Source organism: Plectrocnemia conspersa, unplaced genomic scaffold, assembly GCF_051122295.1.
Source record: "Plectrocnemia conspersa isolate PC_06_02 unplaced genomic scaffold, ASM5112229v1 ptg000001l, whole genome shotgun sequence".
In the NCBI taxonomy this organism is placed as follows: Eukaryota; Metazoa; Arthropoda; class Insecta; order Trichoptera; family Polycentropodidae; genus Plectrocnemia; species Plectrocnemia conspersa.
In genome coordinates this window covers 19061232-19087635 of record NW_028277165.1, presented here as the reverse complement: position 1 = coordinate 19087635, position 26404 = coordinate 19061232, and the positions used below count along the sequence as shown (strand labels likewise).

Here is a 26404-nt window from a genome sequence, read left to right as displayed (position 1 = left end):
ATGTTAATTTTTACAATTATTTTAACTTTACGAACATACTTTTTAAAAACAATAATGCAAAAAGTGTCTCGAATTTAATATTACTGCTAACCTTTGGTTTTATTATTCCCGTTATGGAAAAAACCCTTTCCGATGCTGTTGATGTTGGTCTTATTGTCATTAACGCGTTGGATAAGGCTTCTAATTTATCTGTTCGCTTTTTATAGATATAAAAGTTTTTGAACTCTCTTTTTATGTTCTCTTCTTTCATTCCCTTCTCTGCTTTTCTCTTATTTCCTTCGACTATTGACAAAATAGTATTTTGTAATTCTTCTTGAATAGATTTTTTTTCTTAACAATATACAATATTCTACTCCTTCTGATTATTGCGAAGAATTTAAATCTATATCCTTCGAAGATGTATTTGGGTGAATCCCTTTCACTCTAGAGCTAAACGGTTCGCAAAGAACTAACTTTACTTTAAATGCCTTTAAAACACACAATTGTTTTGATTTATATTTTAAGCTGAGGGATCAGTATAAACAATTGATAACACTTTACGCTACAACTGCATAGTCATAAAACCTAAATTTTTTTTTGTTGATATTTCATATTGTTCATTGCCATAAATTAGATAAGTCGGGACTGTCGAACAGAAAACACAAAAGAAATTTCTCCGTCGTACCCACTAACATAGCCGACGACCGGAACTATGCAACTATGGAACTATGAAAAAATTATACCTGATAGTAACCGCTCTAACTCGGGACTTCGGGCATAAACGCCAAATAAAAGCAAGACGTTAACCTTTACCGGACCGAGTTAAAGTTATTTTTGTTTCTGAAATATTTCAAATTTTTTTAATTTCGAGTATTAATCGAGTAATTTTCAAAATACTCGATTATCAAGTACTTGAAAAATAGACAAAAATACTCGAGTATCGAGTACTCGATTACTCGAATTGGAGACTCTAGTCTTGAACGAAGCTCTTATTGAGGTAATAATAAGATTCATTAGCGAAAACCCACCTTCACATTCACTTGAAGAATTGGGAATAGAAGTATAGCATATATCAGGATGTCTTTTCGAAAATGTATTCGCAAAATTTTATTTTTTAGTGAAGTTATATTTTCACTAGTAAAGTCCAAATACATTTTCACCAGTAAATAAATATGTAATTATATTGTTCTAAAATGTCTCTGAAACTCAATTTGACAGTTACGAAACGTAAATATGCTGTTCAAACCCAAGCCTAACATATACGAACTAACCAAACCCAACTGACCTAATAAAAGTTCTAAAACTAATTACAATTTTAGAATTTTTATTAGGTCAACTCTTAGGGGGAAATAAGCGGAGGAAGTACAGATTCGCATATGGCTCCATAGTTTGTCTGCACTTGAATATTACACTATGTTTAAAAAATATGATAGCTATTCATACCATAGACTTTTGATTCGGTTATTGGTTAAAGTATTTTCAAACCAAATTTTGGTCAATATGTGTGCGCAAAAACAATTATCACTTCTCAGAAGTCAAAAATTCACGTCAAAAGCAATAAAATCGTGTCGTCGCCGTTGCAGCGAAAACGCTCGGTAACGAGCGTTTCCGCTGCGACGGTGACGGCACGATTTTATTGCTTTTGACGTGGATTTTTGACTTCTGAGAAGGGATAATTGTTTTTTGAGCTCTCCTATTGGTCAAAATTCGGTTTAGATGTGCTTTAATCAATTCTCATTTATTGTAAGTCGTTTGTCTAAATGTGAACGCTAGATAAACGAGCGTTTCCACTGCGACGGTACGATTTTATTGCTCTTGGTTTGGTTCACCCTCCCCGTAAATTTAGCCAGAAATCGAAATATTAAAAAAACGATCACTGACTGGCTGAATTTTGCCCCCTCCCCCCCTTCTGAAAAAGCTGAAAAGACGTCCCAGTCAAAAATCTATTTGCGTTAACACAGTCAGTTCGAGAGCAATCCATTTCATCATTATTCATAATTTAGAAAGAGATGGCAAGTTTGGGTTTACGCCCCTACTATTAGCTTTAAAGCACACTATACGGATATATGTTCAATATACTTATCAAAAAAATCTATAAATGACTAAAGCATACTATCCATTTCAATTTCATTTTGTCCATGTAGATAAATTTCACTTTTAAAAGTATAGAATGATTGATTTTCCTTTGCTATTTTATATGCACTTAGCTGTTATTACTTTTCGCGAGATTTAAAAAAAAAATGTTTTTTGGCTTCAGAAATAATTTTTAACGCTGCTTTGTGTGCAGCAGATTCTCTATGATCGTAATTTTTTTTTTAATGAAATGAAATCAATTAAAGCTTCCTATTTTTCCCAGAATATGTGGTTTCATTGTTGCCCCATTCTATGGAAATTTTCATTACCATCGTCGTTTCAGTTCCAAGAGTTTTAACATTTCTGCAAGGTGTGCACCCAAGTTTCATTTTGTATATGTTTTTTTGATCTAATGATCAAAAAAATCATTTTGAGTTCGGCCTTGCTCTTCAAGATTATCTTGAAATTATTCCGCATTTTGTCAATCACACTAATCAGTAACAATTGCTGTTGAAACATTAAAAATACCGTAAATTTTCCGGAATGAACAAAAAAGCCCTGATCATAGTAAAGTTTCAGCGTAAATTATATTGCAGAAACGATTCTATGCACTTTCTTGGCATGCTTTTTCCACGAACTGTTCAGCGGCCTTATGAAATATGTATCAAAATTAAGTTAAGGCCGGTCGATATAACTGCAATAAATTATAACGGCGCCACAGTGGTATGCATATACAATACACACATGTACATACATACAAAATAAATTCAAGCTTTATAGTACCTTAATTATTAATAAGCTAATTCTTTTCGATCATTTGGGATTGATCATGACGCTTATGGGGATTTATTTGACACTTTACTCACAGAACCCACATAAATAACTTGAGGCATTGAATAAAGAATTTGACATAGACCGTATATCTATATGTACAAATATACAGGAAGACCAAAAGCGACGGCTTACAGCAGCGTTTTTGAAGTATGGTCTGTCGCCCGATACATTTCAAAAAATATGAATAGAATTGTAGTTTATAAAATTGTAAAAATAAATCTAGACGCATTCTTGATATATTCACATTCATACAGATCAGAAGGCGGTTTTTCTAAAGAATGCAGAAATATTCAAATTCAAAACATCAATAGTGTGACGACCTTATCATGCCAAATGATACAAGAACTGCTTCATCTGAGTCATCTAAATCAGAAGGGTCAGTCAGCAAACTTATTTTGTGAAGAATGGAAGAATGAATTTTTAAAAGCAGTGTAAGTTATATGTATGTAAAAGCACTGTTTTAAGTTATATTCATTAAAAAATATGCAGCAAAGGCTAATTTTCAAAACATTTAGTATTCGATACTAATAGCCGTAAAATATCAATCGCTTCTCTGAGTTCAAAAAACCTCAATAAAACTTTACCATAACGTGAGTTATCGACCTGCTGTATAGTAGAGCCATTCAAGACATTCGACTTTTATTTTTAATAAAAAAGAGTTACGGAACGATTACAATTAAGTTTACGGGAGCGAATAAAGTTCACCGCTAACACAACAAGTTCAATAACACATGATAGATTGAGATGATTCCCACAAAGTACCTGCTAGTGAATAATACGTGATTCACTAGCCAACACATTTGAGTCGATTTTACTTCAGAATGTTAACGTTTTCTTAACTTCAAAAAACATATTTTCGACCATGTATAGTTGTTCCATGCAGACTTTTTATGGAAATTACAAAAAACATAGCATTGACTCTTCGAATTAAGAATATGGTGCAAACTAGTAACTAACTGTCTGCAGAAACCTCAAAAATGAGTACTTATTATTACTATTTTCACCCAATCCTTTAATTTCGCAAATTTTACATAGGTAAACTTAGATTCTGTGGGGGCACCGAGAGGCAAAAAATTTTGGGGGCCACTAGGTGAGGCCAAAAAACATTTTAAATAATTTGCTTTGCTATTTAATTGGCTATTGATGTTACTCACAATGTGCTCAACCTCTCTAGCAACTTCTCGCCGAAAAACTGATTGAAATACATCTATTTTTCTGGCCACATTTCTTCAGCTGCAACAATCAAACATGACTTAATTAATTCACCATCGGTAAATGGCTTTCCTTTACGTGAACTAAATTTAGTTGGCGAAAAAAAATCGCTGTAATGAAAAATTCCGTATTAAACTTTCCAACTTTTTTTATGGTTGCTTTGTGTATAATACAAAAGTCATAAATATTTCATTTAGAAAAAATATTTTAAAATTATTTTTGTAAAATGTTAATGACAATTTTTACTACTCTTATGTGTACAACATGCAGATATTTTTTATTGTGTCATTCTAGTTTTCGTGTTTTTTATAATCTTAGTAAACAATGTTAGGTCTCATATTTAACACTTTAAACGCCAGCGACTCTTTTGTGAGTCACTTGTTAGTTCTCTTCAAGCGTCAGTATTTCTTTCTAAAAATAAATATAAAATACTTGGTTTACTGACAAAAGAAGATAATTTAAAAAAATGTAACTAATTCATTAACTTGTTTCAAAAAAATAAATAAGTGAGTCACTGGCGTTTAAGTGAACGAAACCCTGGAAATTTATTATCGATGTTCAATAGTTAAGAAGCGCTGCTTTCGGTACGCGACAATTGGGCGACGGACAAATGGGCGATTCCGGTCAATTGGGCGACGGTCAATTGGGCGATGGTTATTTGGGCGACGGTCATATGGGCGACAGAAATTTAAAAAAACTTGCACGCTTTGCTTTATTTTGAATATAAATAAAATATACATTAAAACGAAAATGTATATTAAATGAAAAACAATTTTATTTTCAAATTATTAACTCATATTATAATTATATGCAATACAATGTAAATATTCTATGATATTTTTTCTATTGTACCTCAAAACTTTAATAAAAATTCTTTGGTCTATTCTTTTCATAAAGATATCCATTCCAAAAATATTTTTCCTTGTCTTTTTGACTTAATATGTCTGAATTATCCATTTATAAAGAATATAAACTGTGGTAACTCAAATTAGTCGCTCTCAACAATAATCTATAAAAAACAATTATCTATAAATAACACATATAATATAACCCACATGTGAATATAAAGACACATACTTATTTTCTTGCTGTAGTGAATTTTTTACCAAAAACACAATGACACTGTGACAAAGTGTTTTAAAACCACGACAAAAATAATTTTCAAAGACGCAACGAAACTTTTTTCGAATGTTTTCAGTCAAAATTCAAAAGTATACTGAGCGCTAGTTATGGGTTTTTATATTTATATATAACTACCCTATCTAATTTTAAATAGATAACTGTAAAATATGCGATTTTTGTGAAATCCCAAAGTTTATTCTCACATTAATTTCCAAGGCTCAAAACATAAAAAAAATCGCGGAAAGGGCAAAATCCACGATAAACATTTATCAGCGCTAGTTCTAGCTTATTATATTTATATATAACCACTCTATCCAGTTTAAAATAGATAACGGTAAAATATGCGATTTTTGGAAATTCCAAAAGATTGTTCTCACAGTAATTTATAAGTCTCAAAACATAAAAAAATCTCGTAAAGGGTAAAATCCACGATAAACACTTATCAGCGCTAGTTCTGTGTTATTATATTTTTATATACCTATCCTATCTAATTTAAAATAGATAACTGTAAAATATGCGATTTTTGGAAATTCCAAAAGCTTGTTCTCACAGTAGTTTCCAAGGCTCAAAACATAAAAAAAATTCGCGTAAGGGCCCACTATGAACATTTATCAGGTAGGTATTTATAATAAAATTACCGACTTAAGCCGTGTGCTTTAAGTGTTTTATGATATCGGGTAACTCTCTTAAATTCTTGAATGAAAAAAATCGAACTGTTTAAGTGATATTTTATGATTAAATAAGCACAAATGATAAGTAAATATATACATACTATATCTTATGTAGGTATATTATATTTTGTTTAGACCGAATAATGTTTTCATCTTTTAATTCTATTATAAAAAATATTACTTATATTTTCGTATGTACGTATATGTATATATATATTTTAATATGTATTAAATTATGTAAATTATTTAATTAATTATAGGATCATGATTTGCTACACATTTATTTGTAATGCATTATTATTGTATCGCCCAAAAGACCGTCGCCCAAAAGGCCATCGCCCATTTGTCCGTCGCCCATTTTGAATCGCCCATTTGACCGTCGCCCAATCGCCGTCGCCCAATTGACCGTGTCCCGCTGCTTTAAAGCTGATAGATAAAACGCTGAATATTTACGTTCTAATTCTACAATTTGGTTGATTCGTAAACCGGCTCTAACACATCACATAACGTAAACAGGAAAATCCTCGAGTTCCATATGTGATAAATTAATTATTTACACACGCACGATGAAAATTATGATTCGTTCGTAAGCCTCGGAAAGTCAACGCGTACGCGTTATATATTAAGTAATTATTCAAATTTATGTACGCGGTTTACTAAAACAACATTTCCCATTCGAGAAAATATATTTTAATACAATAATATATTTACACTTACCGAAATCGCCGTAACGACTCGCGACACGAACTCTGAATAAGCCGCGATAGTAATTACCTAATTGTAGTTATGTGTACAATTAGCACACAAAGCATGTCATAAAATAATTGAGTTTAACCATATGCAAACATCGAAAGCTGTCAATTAGTAATTAATCTAATCGGACAGGTGTTCGATGATGTTTGATATCAAAGATATTCGGGTAGATCACAATCGCGTAATGGCACACAAATTCGAATACAATTGATTTATATGTATACTAACGAAAAACTTCAGTTAATATAACTCAACGGTCGTAAAATATTTCAATAGGAAAGCAATAAAAGTTATATGGATATCTTTATTACAAAATGTATTATTCTAAACCCCTGTTTTTAGCAAGTCGAGTAATAAGACTCTAAAAGCAATTATGGTATACAATACCATGGTTGGTCGTATAAGACGCTCTTTTCAAGTATCAGTTATTTTAAATAAAATTATCTTTATTCAGCTAAGTGCTTTTTCTTATATCCCCACTTAAAATTTAATTAAAGGATTGGTTTCTAAGATATAATATTGTATAAAAGCTAATAATTGGTCCCAATCGAGTTTCATGTTTCAATCGTGTATTGGGTTCTTCGTATTTAGCTGATAACAAATGGCACGGTGATTAAATGCTCATTTTTGCTACATATATTTAGATCTGTATTGTTAAGTTTATCATTATTATTTAGATATTCTTAATTTTATATTTATAAATTACGCTTTGACAAAATACACAACAATAATAATTGTATGATCATAGTACACATTGAATTAGTTAAGAGCTAAAGTTTAAGTTCTGTATTTTTATATTACGTATAAAAATTCTATACATTAAAAATAAGCTAATTGTAGATTATTTGATTAGCTCATAATTTTAAATTAAAGCATAAAAAAGTATTGCTTAATTAAAAACACGTGTTAAGAATTTCTCCATCAATGAAACATTTATTAAATCATTGTATAAGAAAAGGATTATGAAATAATGATGTGCCAACACTTCTGTTAAACATATTTTCAAATTTAGATATAAAGAAATCCTAGTGAAAATAATGCGAAAATTCGGGGAAAACAGCTCGCGAATACATGAAGTTATTTTGCTATAAAATAGTTTAAAATAAATGTATCAAAATTATTACAAACAAATTATATTGATCACATAAAAAGAAGAATAAGTAGAATATCAAGTCTACATTTGAAGACAATCAAAGAAATTGTGTAAAAGGTTATTTTGATTAGTTGGTGATTAGTTAAGGTTTAAACACCGCTGAGACAACTACCGTGTAAATGTCAACAAACAGTTATTAGATTATGCAACGAATAAAATCAGAATGTTTTTTTCACCTAGAGTGAATTTAAGCTAAAAAATGAAATCCTATGTTATATAATATACAATTGTAATACTAAACTGAGGTGTGGTTTTTACAGCGAAAACCTGCAAGTCCACATCAATTATCAGCAAATCTAAAACAAAATAGTTTAAAAGCATACCGTGCCAAAATTGAGCTAAAATCACCATAACGGCCTTTTCGAAAGTGCAATTATATATATTTTATCAGCAGCACATTAGGAATGCCTTTAGAAATACTATTGTGTTTTTCATAAGTGCCTATCATAAATACAGATTAGCTAAAGAGGCCGTTCAGAACCTGTTCAAAAATGCAACTTGATCGCACGCAACGCGATACAAAAAATCCAGCAAGAAAACAGACAAATCCAATTAAGCCCTCCGATATTCGAAAAGTGGGCGAACACTAAGCCTCGCTTGGCCTGGCCAAGTGTAAAAAAACTGATACACAGCGCTCAAATTGATAATTTGTCAATACACGGTTCCGATAGCATTATTAAGTTTTCTAACTCGGACTTCGCATGAGCTCGAAGCAAGTAGAGAAGATTTTAAACAATTAGCTATAATAGCTAAATAAATTGATAAAATAATAAATAAACCGCTTCCCTCTTCACGTTAACCGTAGTCCGGAATACGGAATTAAACTCTTTACGGAGTTGAAGACGAGAAATTAATTTTAGTACTGATTTCAGCTTAAACTCTATTTGTTTAAATTAAAATAAAGTCTTGTTAATATGTATTGGTTTTTTATAACATATTCTTGTATTCAGAACTTCGATTCTTCATAATTTCACAAAATCGTTCGAATACTCTATAGTTTATTATGCGATATTCGAATATTTGGAAACTTTACTACCTATATAGCGCCAGAAAGATTCTTTCTGACGCAAACAGTTGTACAAGGACTTAAAAGTATCATATATATATATATAAACATGACTATAAAAATTGTACGTGGACATAACTTTAATTGTTGCACAAATTTAAAATATATACTAAATAACTTTGTCAAAATAAACATACCTAACACTATAATAAAGACTAAAAAAATATTGATTTATTAGCCAAATATTAAAAAACTCTACATAGTAAAGTTTCCAAATATTCGAGTATAAGAATGCATTCGTAAAGTTATGAAGAATCGAAGTTCTAATAATTATATGTTATAACAAAACAATAAACATTATCAAGATGATTTATTTTAATTTTAATAAATAGAGTTTGAGTTCAAACTAGTACTAAGTTGAAGTTTAATTGTGCCTACAAAAAATATTATCAAAAAAACTTTGGATTGAACTAAAATATTTTTCGTATTGATTTCAAAAAAGGTGAAAAATTCAATACAAGCATTTGAGAAAGACCACAGCTGCACAATATTAAATCAGAAATATTAGTAATTTGTGGAATTTCGGTCATTACAAAATGTTTTTTATTATTTTTTTGTCGGCTATTATTGTTATGGGTATGGCAGTTATAAATAAAGGTATCCGGACGAAACATAATATTGTGTAAAGATCATTTATGTGGAATAATTTACTAATCAAATTTATTAATTTGTAGCTTGACAGGCGTAAACCCAATGTTTTACAACAGGCAAATCTGTAAGTAAGTATTAATCACCATACTGAAAGTCTCAGAATGGGTAACATCCATATTATAAATTATTATGTGCCATATAATTTATAATCAATAGATGTCACTGCAGCTGGGATCATTTTTTTATTAATAATAAAAATTCAAGTGCCACTACCGGGGCTCGAGCCCGCAACCTCGGAGTTAGTAGTCTGAGACGTTACGGACTACGCAATTAATAACTAGTTGGCATTATAAAATTAATTATAAATCTATTTTTTTAACTTGTTCTGAATTGCCATGGAATCAGAATCATAATCATAGTAGCTACAGCACAACTCAGCTGTAGCTACTGCAGTAGTACACCGAATGAACAAAGGAATACACGCGTTGTTTTAATTCACAATGTATTGAGAAAACTGTTTTAAGAAATTTTTTTTTTTAAATATTTTAAACGAACACTTCACGAATAGTTGGACAAATATTCGAATAACGAATAGTTTAAAATCGGGAAAATATATTCGCTATTATAGTCTAAGTCTAAGAGGTAGTTGTATCACATTTTATTTACAGTTAAAAGTAAAATATTCAAGAATTTTACGCTGCGCAAGAAAATAAAATTATTTTAACATATTTTTGCATGTTTAAAAGTTACCAACTTTTGTGAATGTATATTTAAATTATTTATGTATATTCTTTAAATTGTGTATTGGTTATTTAACATAATTTTGGTTGTTTTCAATAAAATTATATTAAATAAAAATTTGATTTTATATGATAGGATATGTGATATTTTGTATGCAACTGTGGAAAACTACTATAATACATATGTAATGTATTTTCATTCTAATTCGATCCAGGGGCTGTAAGATAATTACATTATCTCTGAATAGGGTTCTCTTTGTTTTACCTTTTTTCATGAGAAAGCATTCAATAGTCTATAGGGGTTCACAAATTATATCATTAATATCATTCCAACCACACATTGGCATTTTCGACTCTTTCGTCTAACGATATCCATTTTTAACTTCAAAAGAGCAAACACTATCAAGGTGAAACATTCCATTTAAATAAATATATTTTTTAATTAAATTAAAGTTGACGAACAAACATAAGATAAATACATATGTTAAAAGGACTCGCTATTTCGTATTTCTCAATGTACATTAGTATAGTCGATGAACGATGCTGATAATGCTTTAGCTGCAAAGCATACAATCTACATGATCATCCATCATACCATTTTTTTTTGTATTAAATCCCGTTCCATTTGAAACTATGAACAAAAGGATTTTTTGGCAAGGTCTTCGCGCCTCATTAGAATTCCGCAAAGCGGCACCAATCGCGAATAAATAACGCGAAATGGACGCAGTGCATGCACGCGCCGTTACGAAACGCTGGTTGTTTCCCATGGCATGGCGAAGATCCTTTTCAGTTTTTTGTTGAATAATGAACGCTGGCAAGCAAGGAGGTCGGCCCGATGCGCCTCCTATGAATTATTCACAAAAGTGGGTCGGCGACGAACCCATGTGGGTCACCGTATCTCTCATTGTTTCCAAAAACTCCTCGGTGCTCGCCTGCTGCTGCATCGAGACCGAAATGGGTCACAATGATATGCCACTTCAAAACTCTTCTATCAATCATCGAAGGCTTTAAAAGCAGATATCGACGATTTTGTAACAATGAGACTGAAAACGTTCTCAAAACTTGAGGCATTAGAGGATTTGATTAAAATAGAAAGAGCGCATCAAAGCTGGCGAAGAACTTTACAAGCAAAACATAGCGAATAATCAAAAGGCATATATTTTTGTTTTAACAATATGGCTATAAAAAATAAAAATTCAGCTGACAGATTCCGACTTAATCATCTGAAGTTGAACAGATTTTTTTTGTGACAACCGTCTCACTTACATACCATATTCGATAACTTTTCATGGACCGCAAATATAGTTAATTTTTAATTTTATTATAGCGTAAGTTAAATGTTTTCGTTAAATAAAATAGCTGTTGATAACAATATTTCGTAAAAATTAGTGACAGCTAATTATTATTAGACTTAATTCTACGAAGGCATAAAATTTACTTTACTAATAAATAATAACGAAAAGTTTGGTAGCACTAATATATAAAATAATATATAAAGCGATTCAGATACTTGTCCATAGAATTAGAGATGCCTTGTCAATAAATTCAAATGGTCGTGGGTCACGAATCCAATTTAACCCTTTCCACGCTATCGACGCCATATGATGGCAGCCTAATCGGGTCACCAGCGCGTATGGGCTCATAAAACCGCACGTCTTTTAACGCGATTAGAGGGAGATAGTTGACTATATAAGCATTAAAAGTAAGTTCGACTTATTTGCAAACGATTTTATTATTTTTATTATAATTTGAACTAAAACAATAAAAAATAGAGAAAAATAGGCGTCACCCGTGACTTTATCAGAATTGCCACAATAAAATTGAAGAAAATGTATTTTTCTTACAAATTAGCTACAGTGTTTCTCCGAAAATAAGATCCGTATCTCAACCTTTGTTGGCCATGCACCAGCAAAGAATCTCTAAAATCCTTGTAAAAAAATATGGCGTCCATGAAAGAGAAAATTTAAAAAAAGGAAAGGGCACCTAAAGTACTGAAGAAGTCAACTGAAGATTGTTAAATATTTATAATATGAAGGGATGAATAGTTGCAAAATATACGAAAATAAGATTATTGAAGTGCAAAAAGAGCGCCTCGTGCAGTTCTAGTTTACTGAATTTATCAGTGAACCCCAACTTCAACGCTTCGAAAATCCATATGTCCCTATTATAATTTTATATATACTGAATTTTTAGAAATTGATGGATGTTTTAAATATAAATTCACATAAACAAAATAATTTTTAATCTGATTTTCGTAAGTAAATACGTATAAAAAAATTAAATTTCTCAAGCTCTTTTTTAATATAATATTTAACCATTTTTTTATTACAAGTTACTTGAATTATAAAGTTATTAAACATCTAACCTAACCTCTCGGTACTGAACGTTCTCCCACTATAATGGCGATGGTACGATTTTATTGCTTTTGTCGTGAATTTTTGACTTCTGAGAAGGAATAATTCCTTTTTTGCGCTCTATTATTGGTCAAAATTCTGTCTAGATATACTCATATCAGAAGTTCGAATTATTATCTAAATAGTATACTAAGTTGAAATAAAAAAAGTTTTGTTTAAAAAAATTATATGGTATATTATTATTTTTATTTTATCTTTAAAAAACTCATCCACCGTTTTATAGCAAGATGGAATATAATGGTTACTAACAAACTTAGCTGAGATATTAAGCAAAACATATTAGATACCGTATACTTATGTTTCAGCCCTGTGCACACAAACTTTACATATGATTTTATTATTTTTATTAATACAAAATAAGTTAACGATTCACTAACTTTCGGGCATAGAAAATAATCTAGATGCGTGACATCGATTGTATTTTGTATTGTATTGCATTTAATTATAATAATAAAATCGGTTCGTTCTAGCCTTGCGCATTTTGTATGGATAAGTGTGCATCTATGAATCAATATTCACATGTGTGTATGGCGCCATTGCACCCACCGGCTAAATCAAACATTGATACTTTTATCGTGTCATTACAGATTTATTTATATTATATATATCATCATCATATGTATATTTTAATTGCAATGAGCATTTAAAAATATTTTTCTAGATTAAGTCGTCGCGTTACCATTGGCCAAAATCGAGTGTCGCGTGTAATGGGTTAATGAAACATATATAGTGGTAACTTAGTCAAGCCGCAAACGTATTTTAGTATAAATAAGCTGTAGATCAAAATATAGTACTAAAGTATTTATAGCATTATCTTTGTTTTGAATTTGGCATTTAGTTAAATCAACGCGAGGGCGAAAAATTCACACTTTGCTCCCCCGACATTTAACAAAATGCGATATTCACTAAAATGTTCTCGGAAAAATTATCTCCGGACGTGATACGCCTGTTGAGCAGCGTCGAGAAAAAAAGTAATAAAAGTAAAACGTTGTGATATTTTATTTTTTCGCACACGTAGCGATACAAATAAGAAGAAAGTAAACGTTTATTGGTACTTCGCAATCATCAGGCTAAAAAAACTTATGGGGTAAAAATCATATTATATCACTGAAATGTTATTAATAGAATATTCACCATTTCAAATTAATTACCTAATATATTAAATTACAAAAATCGTTTCATTCGGAGAATTTAAGGCATTTCTCAAAATAACTCATTTTCATGAAAATGTCCGACTTTACGCATTACAGCTATCCGAAGCGCATTATGCAAAAGAATCAAACTTTTTCCTGTCAGTTTATCCCGAAATTAAATTTTCACCGTGAGCCAAGTCCGCATACGTATTATAGATAAATACAAGACAAAAACTCGTAGAAAATATGTTATCGTAATATTATAAGATAGACAGCCCACTACTGTCAGGTCTATGCTATACAGAGTTGATAAAAATTCGCCTTATGACAACGCGATTATGCCCAAAAAATGCCTTATTTATGTCCATAAATCACTTCCATTCGTTCGGCGATGACAAAGTAAATCAATCTCACCGAGGCATTCGCATAGTCTCCGGGGAGCCATCGACGGCGGATTCAAATACCAGACAAAGGTCAACCTTGGACTTTTCCTGAAATGTTTCATGTCATCAAGTTTCATGTTATTCGTGAAAATATAGGTCTATATAGTAGTGCGTGTGATGGATGTTGCCCATCAGAGCGTACTTTACGAGGAAATAAATTTGAACCAAAAAATCGTAACAAAATTTCGAATGAGTTCAGTGGCGGAACTACATGGCGCAAGATCCAGAAGAGAGGCTGTTTTATTTTTTTATGTAAAATATTTATAATATATTTTTTAATTAAATTGTTCCGACCTTCGTGACAGGGGTGTTTTTTTTGTTTTTTTTTTTAAACAAAGTTTATTAATATTTCCATAATCATACGCTTCAGATGTATAATAATCCTTGGGACTAAGGTTCTCAATCGAATATTCGCCCGATTTTCAACTATATGAATATTCGTAAAATATTATTTATACTATCTCAAATATAATTTGAGCAGAACGCCTTCAAAAAATATTTGTGAATAGAATGTTTATTGACGGTGTCTACTATGACCGAAATTCACAGAATTCGTTCGTTGAACAAAACAAAACGTTGGAAAGGCCCGCCATTTATTATCGTTTAACGCGTATCTCAAAAACAGATGTGCGTCGAAAATTGTTTTATGTTATTTCAAGACGCAAATATTTTATTCAATCAGTTCAATAATTCAATCGCGGTTAATTTATTTAGTTATTTAATTTATATGCAAATCCGCACTTAACAAACGCCAATACGGATCTGATCCTTGTATAAAAAATTCGTTCCAAACATTATTGCTGTTATTATTTAACAATAAATTGATAAAATTATGTATTTTAAATTTTCCATCAATTTTACTGAATTAATTAAATTGCAACTAGTCTTAATTCTGATAATTTGAAAAAACTGAAATGTCGTCCCTGATAAAAATAGTATGTATTAATAAATTAATTATAAAATTTTCCTCCCTCACTGATCAGTAATTCACACAGCATTGTGTTATGCATATACTATAAAATTCAAAAAGTTAAACGATTAATCAAAATAAATACTATCAACCAATAATTATTTTTAATTAAATAATATTTTAGGGGACATGAATTGATCTTATGCACTAGTAGGTTAAATAAATTAATATTACGAATATTTCATCTATTTTTTATACAATATTCGAATAGTAGAAAACTACGAATAATTAGGAAACCTGGTGATGCGAAGAGAGAAGCAGCGACTTCGATGATCTAAAGTTGGGTCTGCCTTCTCTTGATTGAGCTTTGTACGAACTTAGTGAGACCAAGTCGGAAAGATCTTAAAATTCTGACGCCTTGAACTCCGAAGTGGATGTTCAAGTGTGAATGTCAGTAAAAGTGTCAGAGAATTTCTCTGAAGAAGTGTCTGATGAAGTGCTTGTTGGTCACCCGCGTTCTCGTTTTAATAACATAAGTGCTAACATATTGCTGTTGACAATTAAAACAGATTACGAACGGCCGTTTTGATAACAATCTCGAATGCATGAGTTATCTTTTTTCAATGCTTTCGCGATATAATTTTAATCTTTCCGATTCATGGCGGATATTTTGAATTAATCTGAAAAAAGGAAGCTCCTTTTTTACATAGCATATGCCTGACAGAAACTGACTTTTCCTCAATGGTTTATGATTTAATAACATAATATTCAGGTTTTCACGGCTTTAAATTTGGCTAAAGGCTTTTCTACCGTTTTTAGACTTACTGAATTAATCCCCCGTTTGAACATGACAAAAGTATATGATACGTAAATAATGAATAAATATTAAAAAAAATGTATATGCTATAAAACAGAAAATACACGTGTCTGTCTCTCTGTCACGAGAACTCATAAACAGTGAACTGTAACAACGTGACTTTAGCAAATGCAATTCTAGCCGCCATTTCTAAGTTAACTTATTTTTTACTTTCAACTTTTATTTATTAAATACGATTACATGCTTTACGTGCTAATGAAACCGGTAAAGAAACTTAACAGCGATGTGTAATAAAGCTAGTTAATAATATAACAAAAATTACAAACTAACCTTCATCATTATTTTTAAAGAAAATATAAGCTAATATTACTATAACATTTTATATTTTTTTTTGCGTGGCTGAAAATTTATTGTTAAACAAAGTTCATGACTCTTTTTTATATACAAGGTTATTAAAAATTAAATAACATTGTTATATACATATAATTAGGTACGTAAATAATACATTATAGCATTTTTTGCACACCGGGAATACCATGCGTTGACATTTTTATGATCTCTCTACAGACTGGTACAAAATTTCCATTTTATGCTCTCAGACAACATAATGGGATCTAACGTTAAAAAGAGCAATAAAAAAACATGCAGCTCTTTTACATATTGATATGGAAATACCCCATATTTCGTCCACCCTTTGTTACTTCATTGCGTCACTGTGAAATGAGTAAAATGAGGTAATCCCGAGGGGGTCATCCAAAAGTGACACATCAACTAAAGAGACGCCATCAAGTCCCCGCTAGGGGCGAAACACAAATTTAAAGACGTATTTAAACAAAGGGCGATTTTCGTAATCACTTACAACATTACCATCCGTAGATTTAATGGCTAGGTGATGTAGTCAGAATTGGTAATGAGAAAGATGATCCTCATAATCAGGGATAATGCAGGAACATTTTTAGCTTTTCATAGCCATAAGCGATATTTCTAGTAATTTAATTATCAGGCATCAGGATGAAAAAATGTTTTGGTTAACTTGCCATATATACTGTTTTTTAAGCCTTTTAAGCGTTTCATCCTGTGAAATCGTGTGCTGTTGTTGTAATTATACGTTAATGACTGTAACATGTTTTATAATTACAACTTAATTTGGCATATTATTTGTAGAAGTTGTTTATCTTTAAATTACACTAAGGGAATGATTGATATATTTAGTAATTCAATCGTGTGTATATTACGAACACCTTAAGTACCATCTGTCGATTAGTCGACACGCAACGAGGAAAAAATCCAACATGCAATACAGTGCCACTAATTTAGCTTCTCAGAAATTAAAATTTGGTGTAATAAAACTACTACGAAAGAATTGCTTTTAGAGCGTTCACACATGTTGTTGGTATGTATGTATATACATATTATACAAGTATCTCGATTTTAATTTACGAATGCCTGGTTGTAAAACTCCATAAAACGAGATGACGAAGCCGAATGGCGTTGAACAAGGGACGGACGGCTTTATAAGCTTTCAAAACTTCGACGCAAATACTCAAACCAATACTCGACGACACCCGAAGACTTACAAATGCATATGTAAAATTGTTGTAAGTCTAAATAATGGAAACGAAGCGTACGAGCGAGGTGATTAAAAACTTTTAACGACGAAACCCAATCAATGCCCAGAAACAAACGGCAGGAAAGTGAGATCATGCTCGAGCTATGCGCGTGACTAACGCAGGAAATATGCCTCCAAAGATCCTATATGGATATATTAAATTGACTTGAATGGTGCTGGGTATTATAGAATATCAGATCATAGATTGTTTGGTAGTGTGAAAGCGACGTTATGTTTTAAAATTATATGAAAGGGGTTATAACATAGATATGAATTAGTACAACTACACCGAAAGGGGTAAAATAATAAAATGTATTATGCGTCAACCCTCATGGGGTGTTTTAATCGCAGAGGGGTTTGTGCTAGTATGTATTTCCATATTAACGATCTGAATTATATAGCCGATTCAATGAACTCTGATGAGAAAATCGAAACATTGTTTCATTTAGAGATCATAAAACTAAACAATGCAATCTTTGTGGTTTTTAATACTTAGCTAAGAACCGCGATTACTGTTACTTCTATATCATGGAATTGTGGTTTATAACATTAATTACTAACAAATACTCGTTGGCAAATAAATTCAGTATATATTAACCGAAAGCATTATACATTTATTATCCATGAAAAATATAATTTATTTATAGATAAAAAAATATTAGTTTAATCCAACATATTTATGAAATGTTCGAATGTTGTATTTTATAAAGTCAGTCAGTAAGATGTATACTTACATAGATACATATAACAACATAAAATAAAATAATTGTATTATTTTTATAAATATGTATTAACATGAGTAAATATATTAAGCTGACTTTTTAATAAAATATCCACCATTTTACTTGCGACTAACTTAATGTATTACATTCATATGATAAAATATTATTTTTTAAGGAAAATGCGAATATAATATTATTTTGCTAAGAATATATTTCATCTTCGACGAATCTTTTATATAAAAATTCTAACTTCGATCAAATTTTGTAAAATGTGCATATGTTAATAATTCTAAAAAACCAATTTATTACATTTTTCCATATAAAAAGTTTTATTTTAGTAAATAATATTTAACATTTACATGCAAAATGCAATTAAATAAAAAAAAACAGTGAAAATTTTTAAATCGATCTGGAAATATGGTTTAAAATTGACAGATTTATAGTTATTTTTTATACTTTTGAATGTTAACCCTTTGGTTACCAAACCTTTTATAAATACTAACATTAAAAGAAATATCTTTCCTTAAAGTAAATATCATACAAATAAATAAATATAAATATTTGTTATTTTCAACTATTCGAATATCGAATAGGAAACGATATAGTATTCAAATATTTAATCAATGTTTATAATTATACATTAAAAAATATAACAATAAAAACATTTCAAGACTAAGTATTTTATTTTATTAACCCTTTGAGGAGTATCGCCGTACATGTACGGCGGTCGATCTTTCAATGTTTTGAAGAACCCTAATAGTTATATATTTACACATACTATAATTGTTATATATTTTTTTAAATTTCAATATTTGTAAATGATTTCTATGCAAAAAAAAAACAATAAATTGAAGAGTACGAAATAAATTAAAATATAAAAAAAATATTTTATATTAATTTCAAAATATATTGAAACTATACGCAAACAGCTGCTCAATATTAAATCGGAAACATTAGTAATTTCTGAAATTTCGGCAATAAGAAAGTGTTAGTTGTTATGGCCACGACTGTTATAAATAACAGATAAAAAGATCGTAAAACAAAAAAGAGTATAATTTGACTGTAAATAATGCAATGTACATAAAAAGAAACACAAATAGCTTTTAATTTTTTGGGAAATGAAAAAAATAAAAATATTTCACGACAAATATTAAAATAACGAATGAGTAAAAATCGAGCTAATATATTCGGTATTCGAATATTCAGAGATTGGAGTCTCTACATACAGACATTTTTCAATGATTTCGTAAATCCAGACACATAAAATTTCGGCAACAAAAGAGTTAATTATTAACTAAAGCGAACGAAAGTCAATTAAATTAAAACATCAGCAAAATCATAATGATTATTTTTTTTCTAAAAACTATTTTGATTTATATATTCTAGATTTAGTGCAAGAGGAACTCTTTATATTGTAGTCAAACCAAAAAAAATACAATTTATACATAACCCTTTATTTGCGAGTAGATAAGTTCCAAAAATATCACATAAACTGAGACATAAAACCGCATACGAAAATGGAAGATAAGTTTCAGAATATAAAAATCTGCGAAATCGAGCAACTTCATATAAAATCTTCAATGGAGATAAGCTCCAAAAAATCGCGTAGAACGAGAATATACTCCTATATCAGATAAACACAAAAACTAGTATTTTTATATACGAATATATATAATAACAAGTTTGTGTAATATATTTTTGATATTGCTTGCAAATATTTTTTGAGTTTTGCTGAAATTTAATATAGCGTTCAATATTTGAAATCATAGTTTTTAAGTTACTAACCAATTTAATCGACATGTTCTATATGTATATTTATAAAAAAAAAACATAAAAATCGTTAATAAAAATCACGTTTTGAAGTACATACATATCTGTGTTTACGTTCGAAAGAAATAATAAGTTTAACCAACATATTACACATGGCTGTTACATTTCTAGTTTTGAAAAATAATTAAATGACTTCGCGTTGAAAGGGTTAAAAATAATGTTTTTCTTCTTTATCGCGTAAAATAAATAATGCGCAAATCGATATATTTGTGTATTATTATTGCTATAGATATAGAATATCTACATAGAATATAACACATCATCTTATATAAACTTTTTAAGGGGAAAAATACTTCATCATACAATAATATGATACAGATATCACTGATAACAATACAATTTTTATTAATCAACTATAAAAATTCGCCAAGCATGATATTATCAATCAAAGTGACACGCAATTACTTATCAATTAACTCGTCATCGATTTTACGATTCATATTGAATATCTTATGATTCACGAGATACTCGAGTGTTCTATTGAAAACGCGAATGGTTCAGATTGTATACCAAACCATTAATTATGGCATCACTGATTACACATTGCTTACTAGCTATGATCAGCTACTATAATACTAACAAGCAATTCGAGAAAGCTCTCTTCCTTCATTCACTCAAGATCTAGATTGCCTTATCAAAAAGTAAATGTACCCAATGATACTATATGTATAGTTAGAAGAGGGTGCTCACCCCAAATTCGAATAAATTTAAAATTTTTATTGCATAGTTAAAGGGGAGTTGGGTTTATCAAAGTTAGTCAGCAGCTTTTATTTTTTTATGCGTATATGGTATGAAGAATTTATGTAGGCGGTTCTACCGAAATGGTTTTGAATAGATTTTAAGGCGAAATCGATTAGCATAGTTTTTAGACTTTCCACATAATAATGGAGCGTGACTGTTCATGTACGGTCGCAAATTTCGCATAATTTAACGGAACAACTTTCGATGGCATAATAGTACCGTGCACAATAATAACAACAACCGATGAACATGAAAGTTTCCGAAGTTGTGTGATTCTGTTCTCGTTATCAGTGCTACTGTCTTCTAGTATCCTTTGTGTTCCTAGTTGCAAACTGGCGAATGAATCAAATCTTCGAATGCTATAAGCACTAGATATATTAGTTTAAACATAGTTGTAGTAAAGGTTTAGCATAATTGCATCAGAATATATTCATTCTATAAAGAGCATAAAAATAAATATGCAGGATATTTAACAGATTTGTATAGTAGCACTTTGGAAACTTTAGTAGTAAATATGAATAGTACTCATTGTTATATCGAGCGATAACTATCTGACTTTTTAATGGCTAAATACTGACAATTTTCAAAGTTTGAAACAATAATTAATATTATTGTAGAATGGTACGTATAGAAGAACTTTTTAAAAGTTTAAAACTAATGACTTGTTAACTTAAATAATGACTACCGCTTTCCTGTGAGTAATTTTAATAAATAACTTTGCACTTTTACATATTTTTTGTTGTGTTTTTATAATTTAAACAGAATAGGTGATTCTTAATATTTTATTCTTTGACAATAAATCAAACATTTAAGAAAACGAAATAATGCATCATAGATTAAACATTTACTAAAATTAAAAAAAAACAACCCGTTAAACGTTCCATATTTTAAATTGGTTCCTAACTCTGTTCTGATTGTTCCTGCTGCTGGAAACACTAGTTGAGGTTGCCTTAATTCTTAGAAGTACTTTAAACAAAGCGTCCAACGTTTCTGTTATCAAAATTATCCCAATGTTTTAAATATTTTAATTATTAAGAGCTTTTTAAAAAAATATTTTTTCTTTTCTAAATATATATGATACAATTTTAATGACTTACATATGTGTCATTGATAATTTTTTGTAGTTTTTATAAAAAATAAGTAATAATATTCTATTTGAAAGTAAAAACATGGAATTTATAATAAGGCGTTAGGACGTACATGTACGCCCATGCTAATCAAAGGGTTAAATTGGGTAAGACCAGTAAGCGTCGGATAGCAGGTACTTTTTTGTGTTAACGGTACAAAAATTCTAGTACCTCACTGCTAAAGTTTTAGTATTTTACTACTTCGAAATTATATTCCAAATCACCAAAAAGGAATCGCGATTCAGTGTAACAAATTCAACTTTATGCATAATCAAGAAGTTATTGAAAACAGTAAGGTTGGCATTATTAATATGCAAAGCATATATGGTCAAATTGAAATAAATCCCTATAAAAAATATTATGATAATTTGTATGTTTATATAATAATTTGGAAATAAGCGATTATCTATAATTAAACATACTAAGATATGGCGTTTAAAATAGTACAATAAATAAAACATTTTTTAATACATCTACAGAGTATTAAAAGAGTTGAAATTTAAAACTAAGCATAGTTCATGTTTAGTTATCTTTTAGATGTACATCATCGACGATGAATATGCAGGTAATTTCAATTCTATAGAATGTACTGCCATGAGCTTCAATTAGCTCATTAGAGTACTTAATAGCACACTATCTACATATTCATATATGAGATTAGGAAAAGCTAGGAAACCCTAAGTTGAGGTGTTCAGTCGTGATTATATTTATAACAGTGTCTAATATGTTTTTCGCAGTTTCTAGTCCATTGACTCTTACTTGCCTAACTAGTTTTAGCGGATGTTTGTTATGGTCATGTGTTTTATTAATTTGTTTTGAATTAACTATTATAGATTATTTTTGTATCATATATTCCTGGTACGAACTTGATATTACGATTTTTTTAAAACATTTAATTTATTTATTTATCACTGCTCAATAAGGATATTTATTTTTAATTAACAGTGCAATATCGAGTTTTGAGGATTTGATGCAAATTTTAAAGTAATCATACTTTCAATTAATTTAATTATTGAGATTTTAATAAAACTAAATATATGTATGTTTATCAATAATTATAAAGATAATAGATTGGCATGGTTAGATATTCAACAAATATCGAAGATGAATGTTTTAGTATTTATATAATATATAAGTGAGAAAATATTATGATACCATTTAATAAATATTTAGTAAGAAATAAAGATGTATGTACAAAGATTTAATAGTATAAATAGAGACAAATTAAGGATAGTTAGATATAAGAAAACGAGTACAGCCAGGGGAATATTGTAAGGAAGTGTGAATTTTTATAATATTTCTATGATAATTTGCAAATATAAAAATATAGCGGCACCTTCGTGCATTAGTAAATAAATTATAATATTAAAGACTTTTTTATATTTTATATGTATGTTTTGGTTAAATTTGTTTAGTCCATAAACAACTAGCTATATTAGCAAAATAAATTTATAAAATAAACAATAAATATTAATTCACGTCAAAAGCAATAAAATCGTGCCGACGCAGTGGAAACGCTCCATCACCTATCATTAATATTAAAAAATTTAAAACAATATTATGACTTACAATAAGTGGGAATTGAATGAACCACATCTAAACCAATTTTTGAGCAATGGGAGAGCGCAAAAAACAATTATTCCTTCTCAGAAGTCAAAAATCCACGTCAAAAGCAATAAAATCGTTCCCACTGCAACAGTGCCGACACGATTTTATAGCTTTTGACGTGAATATTTGACTTCTGAAAAGTGGTAATTGTTTTTGCGCCTTCCTATTGACCAAAATTCGGTTTGAATACATTTTGACTGTAGTAATATCAGTACGAATAGCTATCATATTTTTAAAACATAGTGTAATATCTAAGTGCAGACAAACTATGGAGCCATATTCCTTCCGAGAGTTAGCATTTTAAGTTCTAAATTGTAATTAATTTTAGAACTTAGGTAAAGTTGGGTTTTGTTGATTCGTGTAGGTTAGGTTTGGGTTTGAACAGCAAATTTAAGTTTTGCAACTGTCAAATTGAGTTTCAGAGACATTTTAGAACAGCATATAATTTCACTAACGCCTATCAGTTAAATTATATTTTCGCTAGTAGAAATATATACCTAGTGGTGAATTTATAATACACGTTACTGAAACATTTATACATCGCATGATAATAAATATGGAAAAGTTAAAATCATATAAATTTACTAGCATCTGCCAGATAAATTATATTTTCACTGGTAAAAATATGTATCTACAGATGAAAATGAATTCCGATGTGATTTCACTGAAATGACATATTTAAAAAAAATATTTTCGGGAGAGATTCGACTGTTTTTTAAGATTTTCTTTGAAATGTAACCCGAGAATTTCTGGTTTAGAATAAGGGACTTTTTTTTTTAGGGGAGGAGGTAAAAGTTGGTCTGTCAGTGGTCTTTCTTTTAAAATTTTGATATCATTAAGATTCATGGTTTTTCATTAAATGACCACCTGCCCCCCCCCCCCCCAAATTGACGTGCCTGGTTTAGTCACCCTACCGAGAAAAGAAACATTTATAACTTATAACGTAATTTAGTAAATTATATTTTGGACAAGCATTTTGTATTTATTTAGAATTATTACTTCCCAATTAAACATCCTTTTAGAGATAATAAATAATTTTGTAATGTTTAAACGTTAGCTATATTTTATATTTTGTATAATAATAGCAATAAAATATCCCAAATATGAAAACTGACCATATAAAAATTAGCTATTACTTACAAAATATGAATATATTCATTTGTAATATAATTAAATCACACTTTGTAAAACAAATCATGTTGTATATTTAAATAGTAGTTTGCCTTCAAATACAGAAAATAAAAAAGGCGTTAAATTTGCATAGATAATAAATAACACAAACCTCTTCAACTTCTTTAGAAAACTTGATCGGTCTCAAATAGAAGAGCAGTACGAATATGTGCACCATGTTGATGACGATGAAGACTGCGTTCCACACGACGGCGTCGAAAAAACATTCGATGGTCCAGGCCCATAGGGCAGTGAAGCCGCATCCGACTAGAAGGGTGCACCGCAGAAACAACATCCCGTACATTCCATTCGGAGCGAGATAAGACAGGAAGAAGAAAGCGTTGGCCAGTTGAAAGTATATGTGGTTCGCTTGTCTCCATCTCGTGCAGTAGTTGACGCCGAATACGGCTGATATAAAACTCTTATCGTAAGTATAGTTCGTCCAGTCGTTGACCGGCGAAGACGAGTAAACGTGAGCGTCAGTGAGACCCATCTCTGTTGTCGTAGCGAAGTATTCTTCGGTGGTGTACCCGGTCACGTTCGAAAGGACAGTCGTAGAAGAGGAATCGCTATAGGAGACGTTTGTAACATTGTCTGCGAGGCCAATTGCTAAGGCACTTAAAAAAAACATAACTACATTCACCACACTGATAAAAACAGGTACACTGACTAATGACATTAATCCTAAATTTCACTTCATGGAAATATTTGTCAATCACATCTTGATTATCTTGATTGTTCGACGATCCATCTTCTGCAGTCTGTATTGTGTGATCTTTTATACGAGATAAGATCCATTTTCTTCATCGAATATGGTTAATTCACAAGACCTTAAATTAAAATAATAAATTTTAAATATAAAAAAATAAATAATAAAAGTTTATATTTTTTAGTGTATACATTAATTTAAAAGTAATATAAACAACTGTCAAAATTTTAACATGCAAATAAACAAAATCGATAATAGAAGTTCTAATATAAATAAACAACAAATTAAATGTAATTCTAGAAAGAACTGTAATTTAGTAAAGTATTATAATTTTATTTATACCGATTGCATTCAGTAATTTGTTAAAAAATTACAAATTATGTGCATTGTTTGAAATAGTCGAAGAAGTAACACCAAAAACGACCGTACCGGCGCTGTCCGAGAGCGCACTGACTAGTGACGTGCCATAACGTTCATTTCAACACTTTGACATTAGAAATCTGTGATCCGATGTAACGAATAATATGGTTATAAAGAAATAAAATAAATATTTCTTGGTGACTAAAATAAAGACAAATATTTTTACATAAATCACGTCTTATATAAATAATTTAATAATAAATTAAAAATAAATAATATTTTTTAACCAATAACATTTTCTTATAAAATCAATATTGTTAAAAATTATATACTACAAAATTAAATAATTGTTAATAAAGTAGTATGTATTTCATAATTATCATCACTTTATTATATTTTAAAAAAAAATGTTTTTTATATTTGTGAAATATATTATATGAATTGTCAACAGATGGCAGTCAATATAATTAAAAAGAAAATAAATGTATGTTATACATATCGTCGGTGATACTGCATAACCGCTGAACTAGTGTTTGTAACATCGTGAAACTACAAATGACTGAACTATACAGGAGGTAAAAAAATTTGTCAATAAATTTTGCCAAATAATTTATGAA

The 26404-nt window shown here is 29.9% G+C and overlaps 1 protein-coding gene across 3 annotated transcripts in view; it reads right to left on the bottom strand.

The window, feature by feature from the left end:
• The window catches only part of LOC148239093 (popeye domain-containing protein 1-like), a 59503-nt gene extending 33625 nt beyond the window's left edge, over window positions 1-25878 (bottom strand). For all 3 annotated transcript variants that reach the window (XM_088192128.1, XM_088192134.1, XM_088192121.1), the window contains exons 1-2: window positions 25770-25878; window positions 24831-25548 (exon numbers count right to left, since the gene is read on the bottom strand). In XM_088192128.1, coding sequence (XP_088048254.1) covers window positions 24831-25397 — 567 coding nt within the window. In that variant the 5' untranslated portion in view covers window positions 25398-25548; window positions 25770-25878. The remainder of the gene's footprint in view (window positions 1-24830; window positions 25549-25769) is intronic.
• Between the last annotated feature and the right edge of the window lie 526 nt (window positions 25879-26404).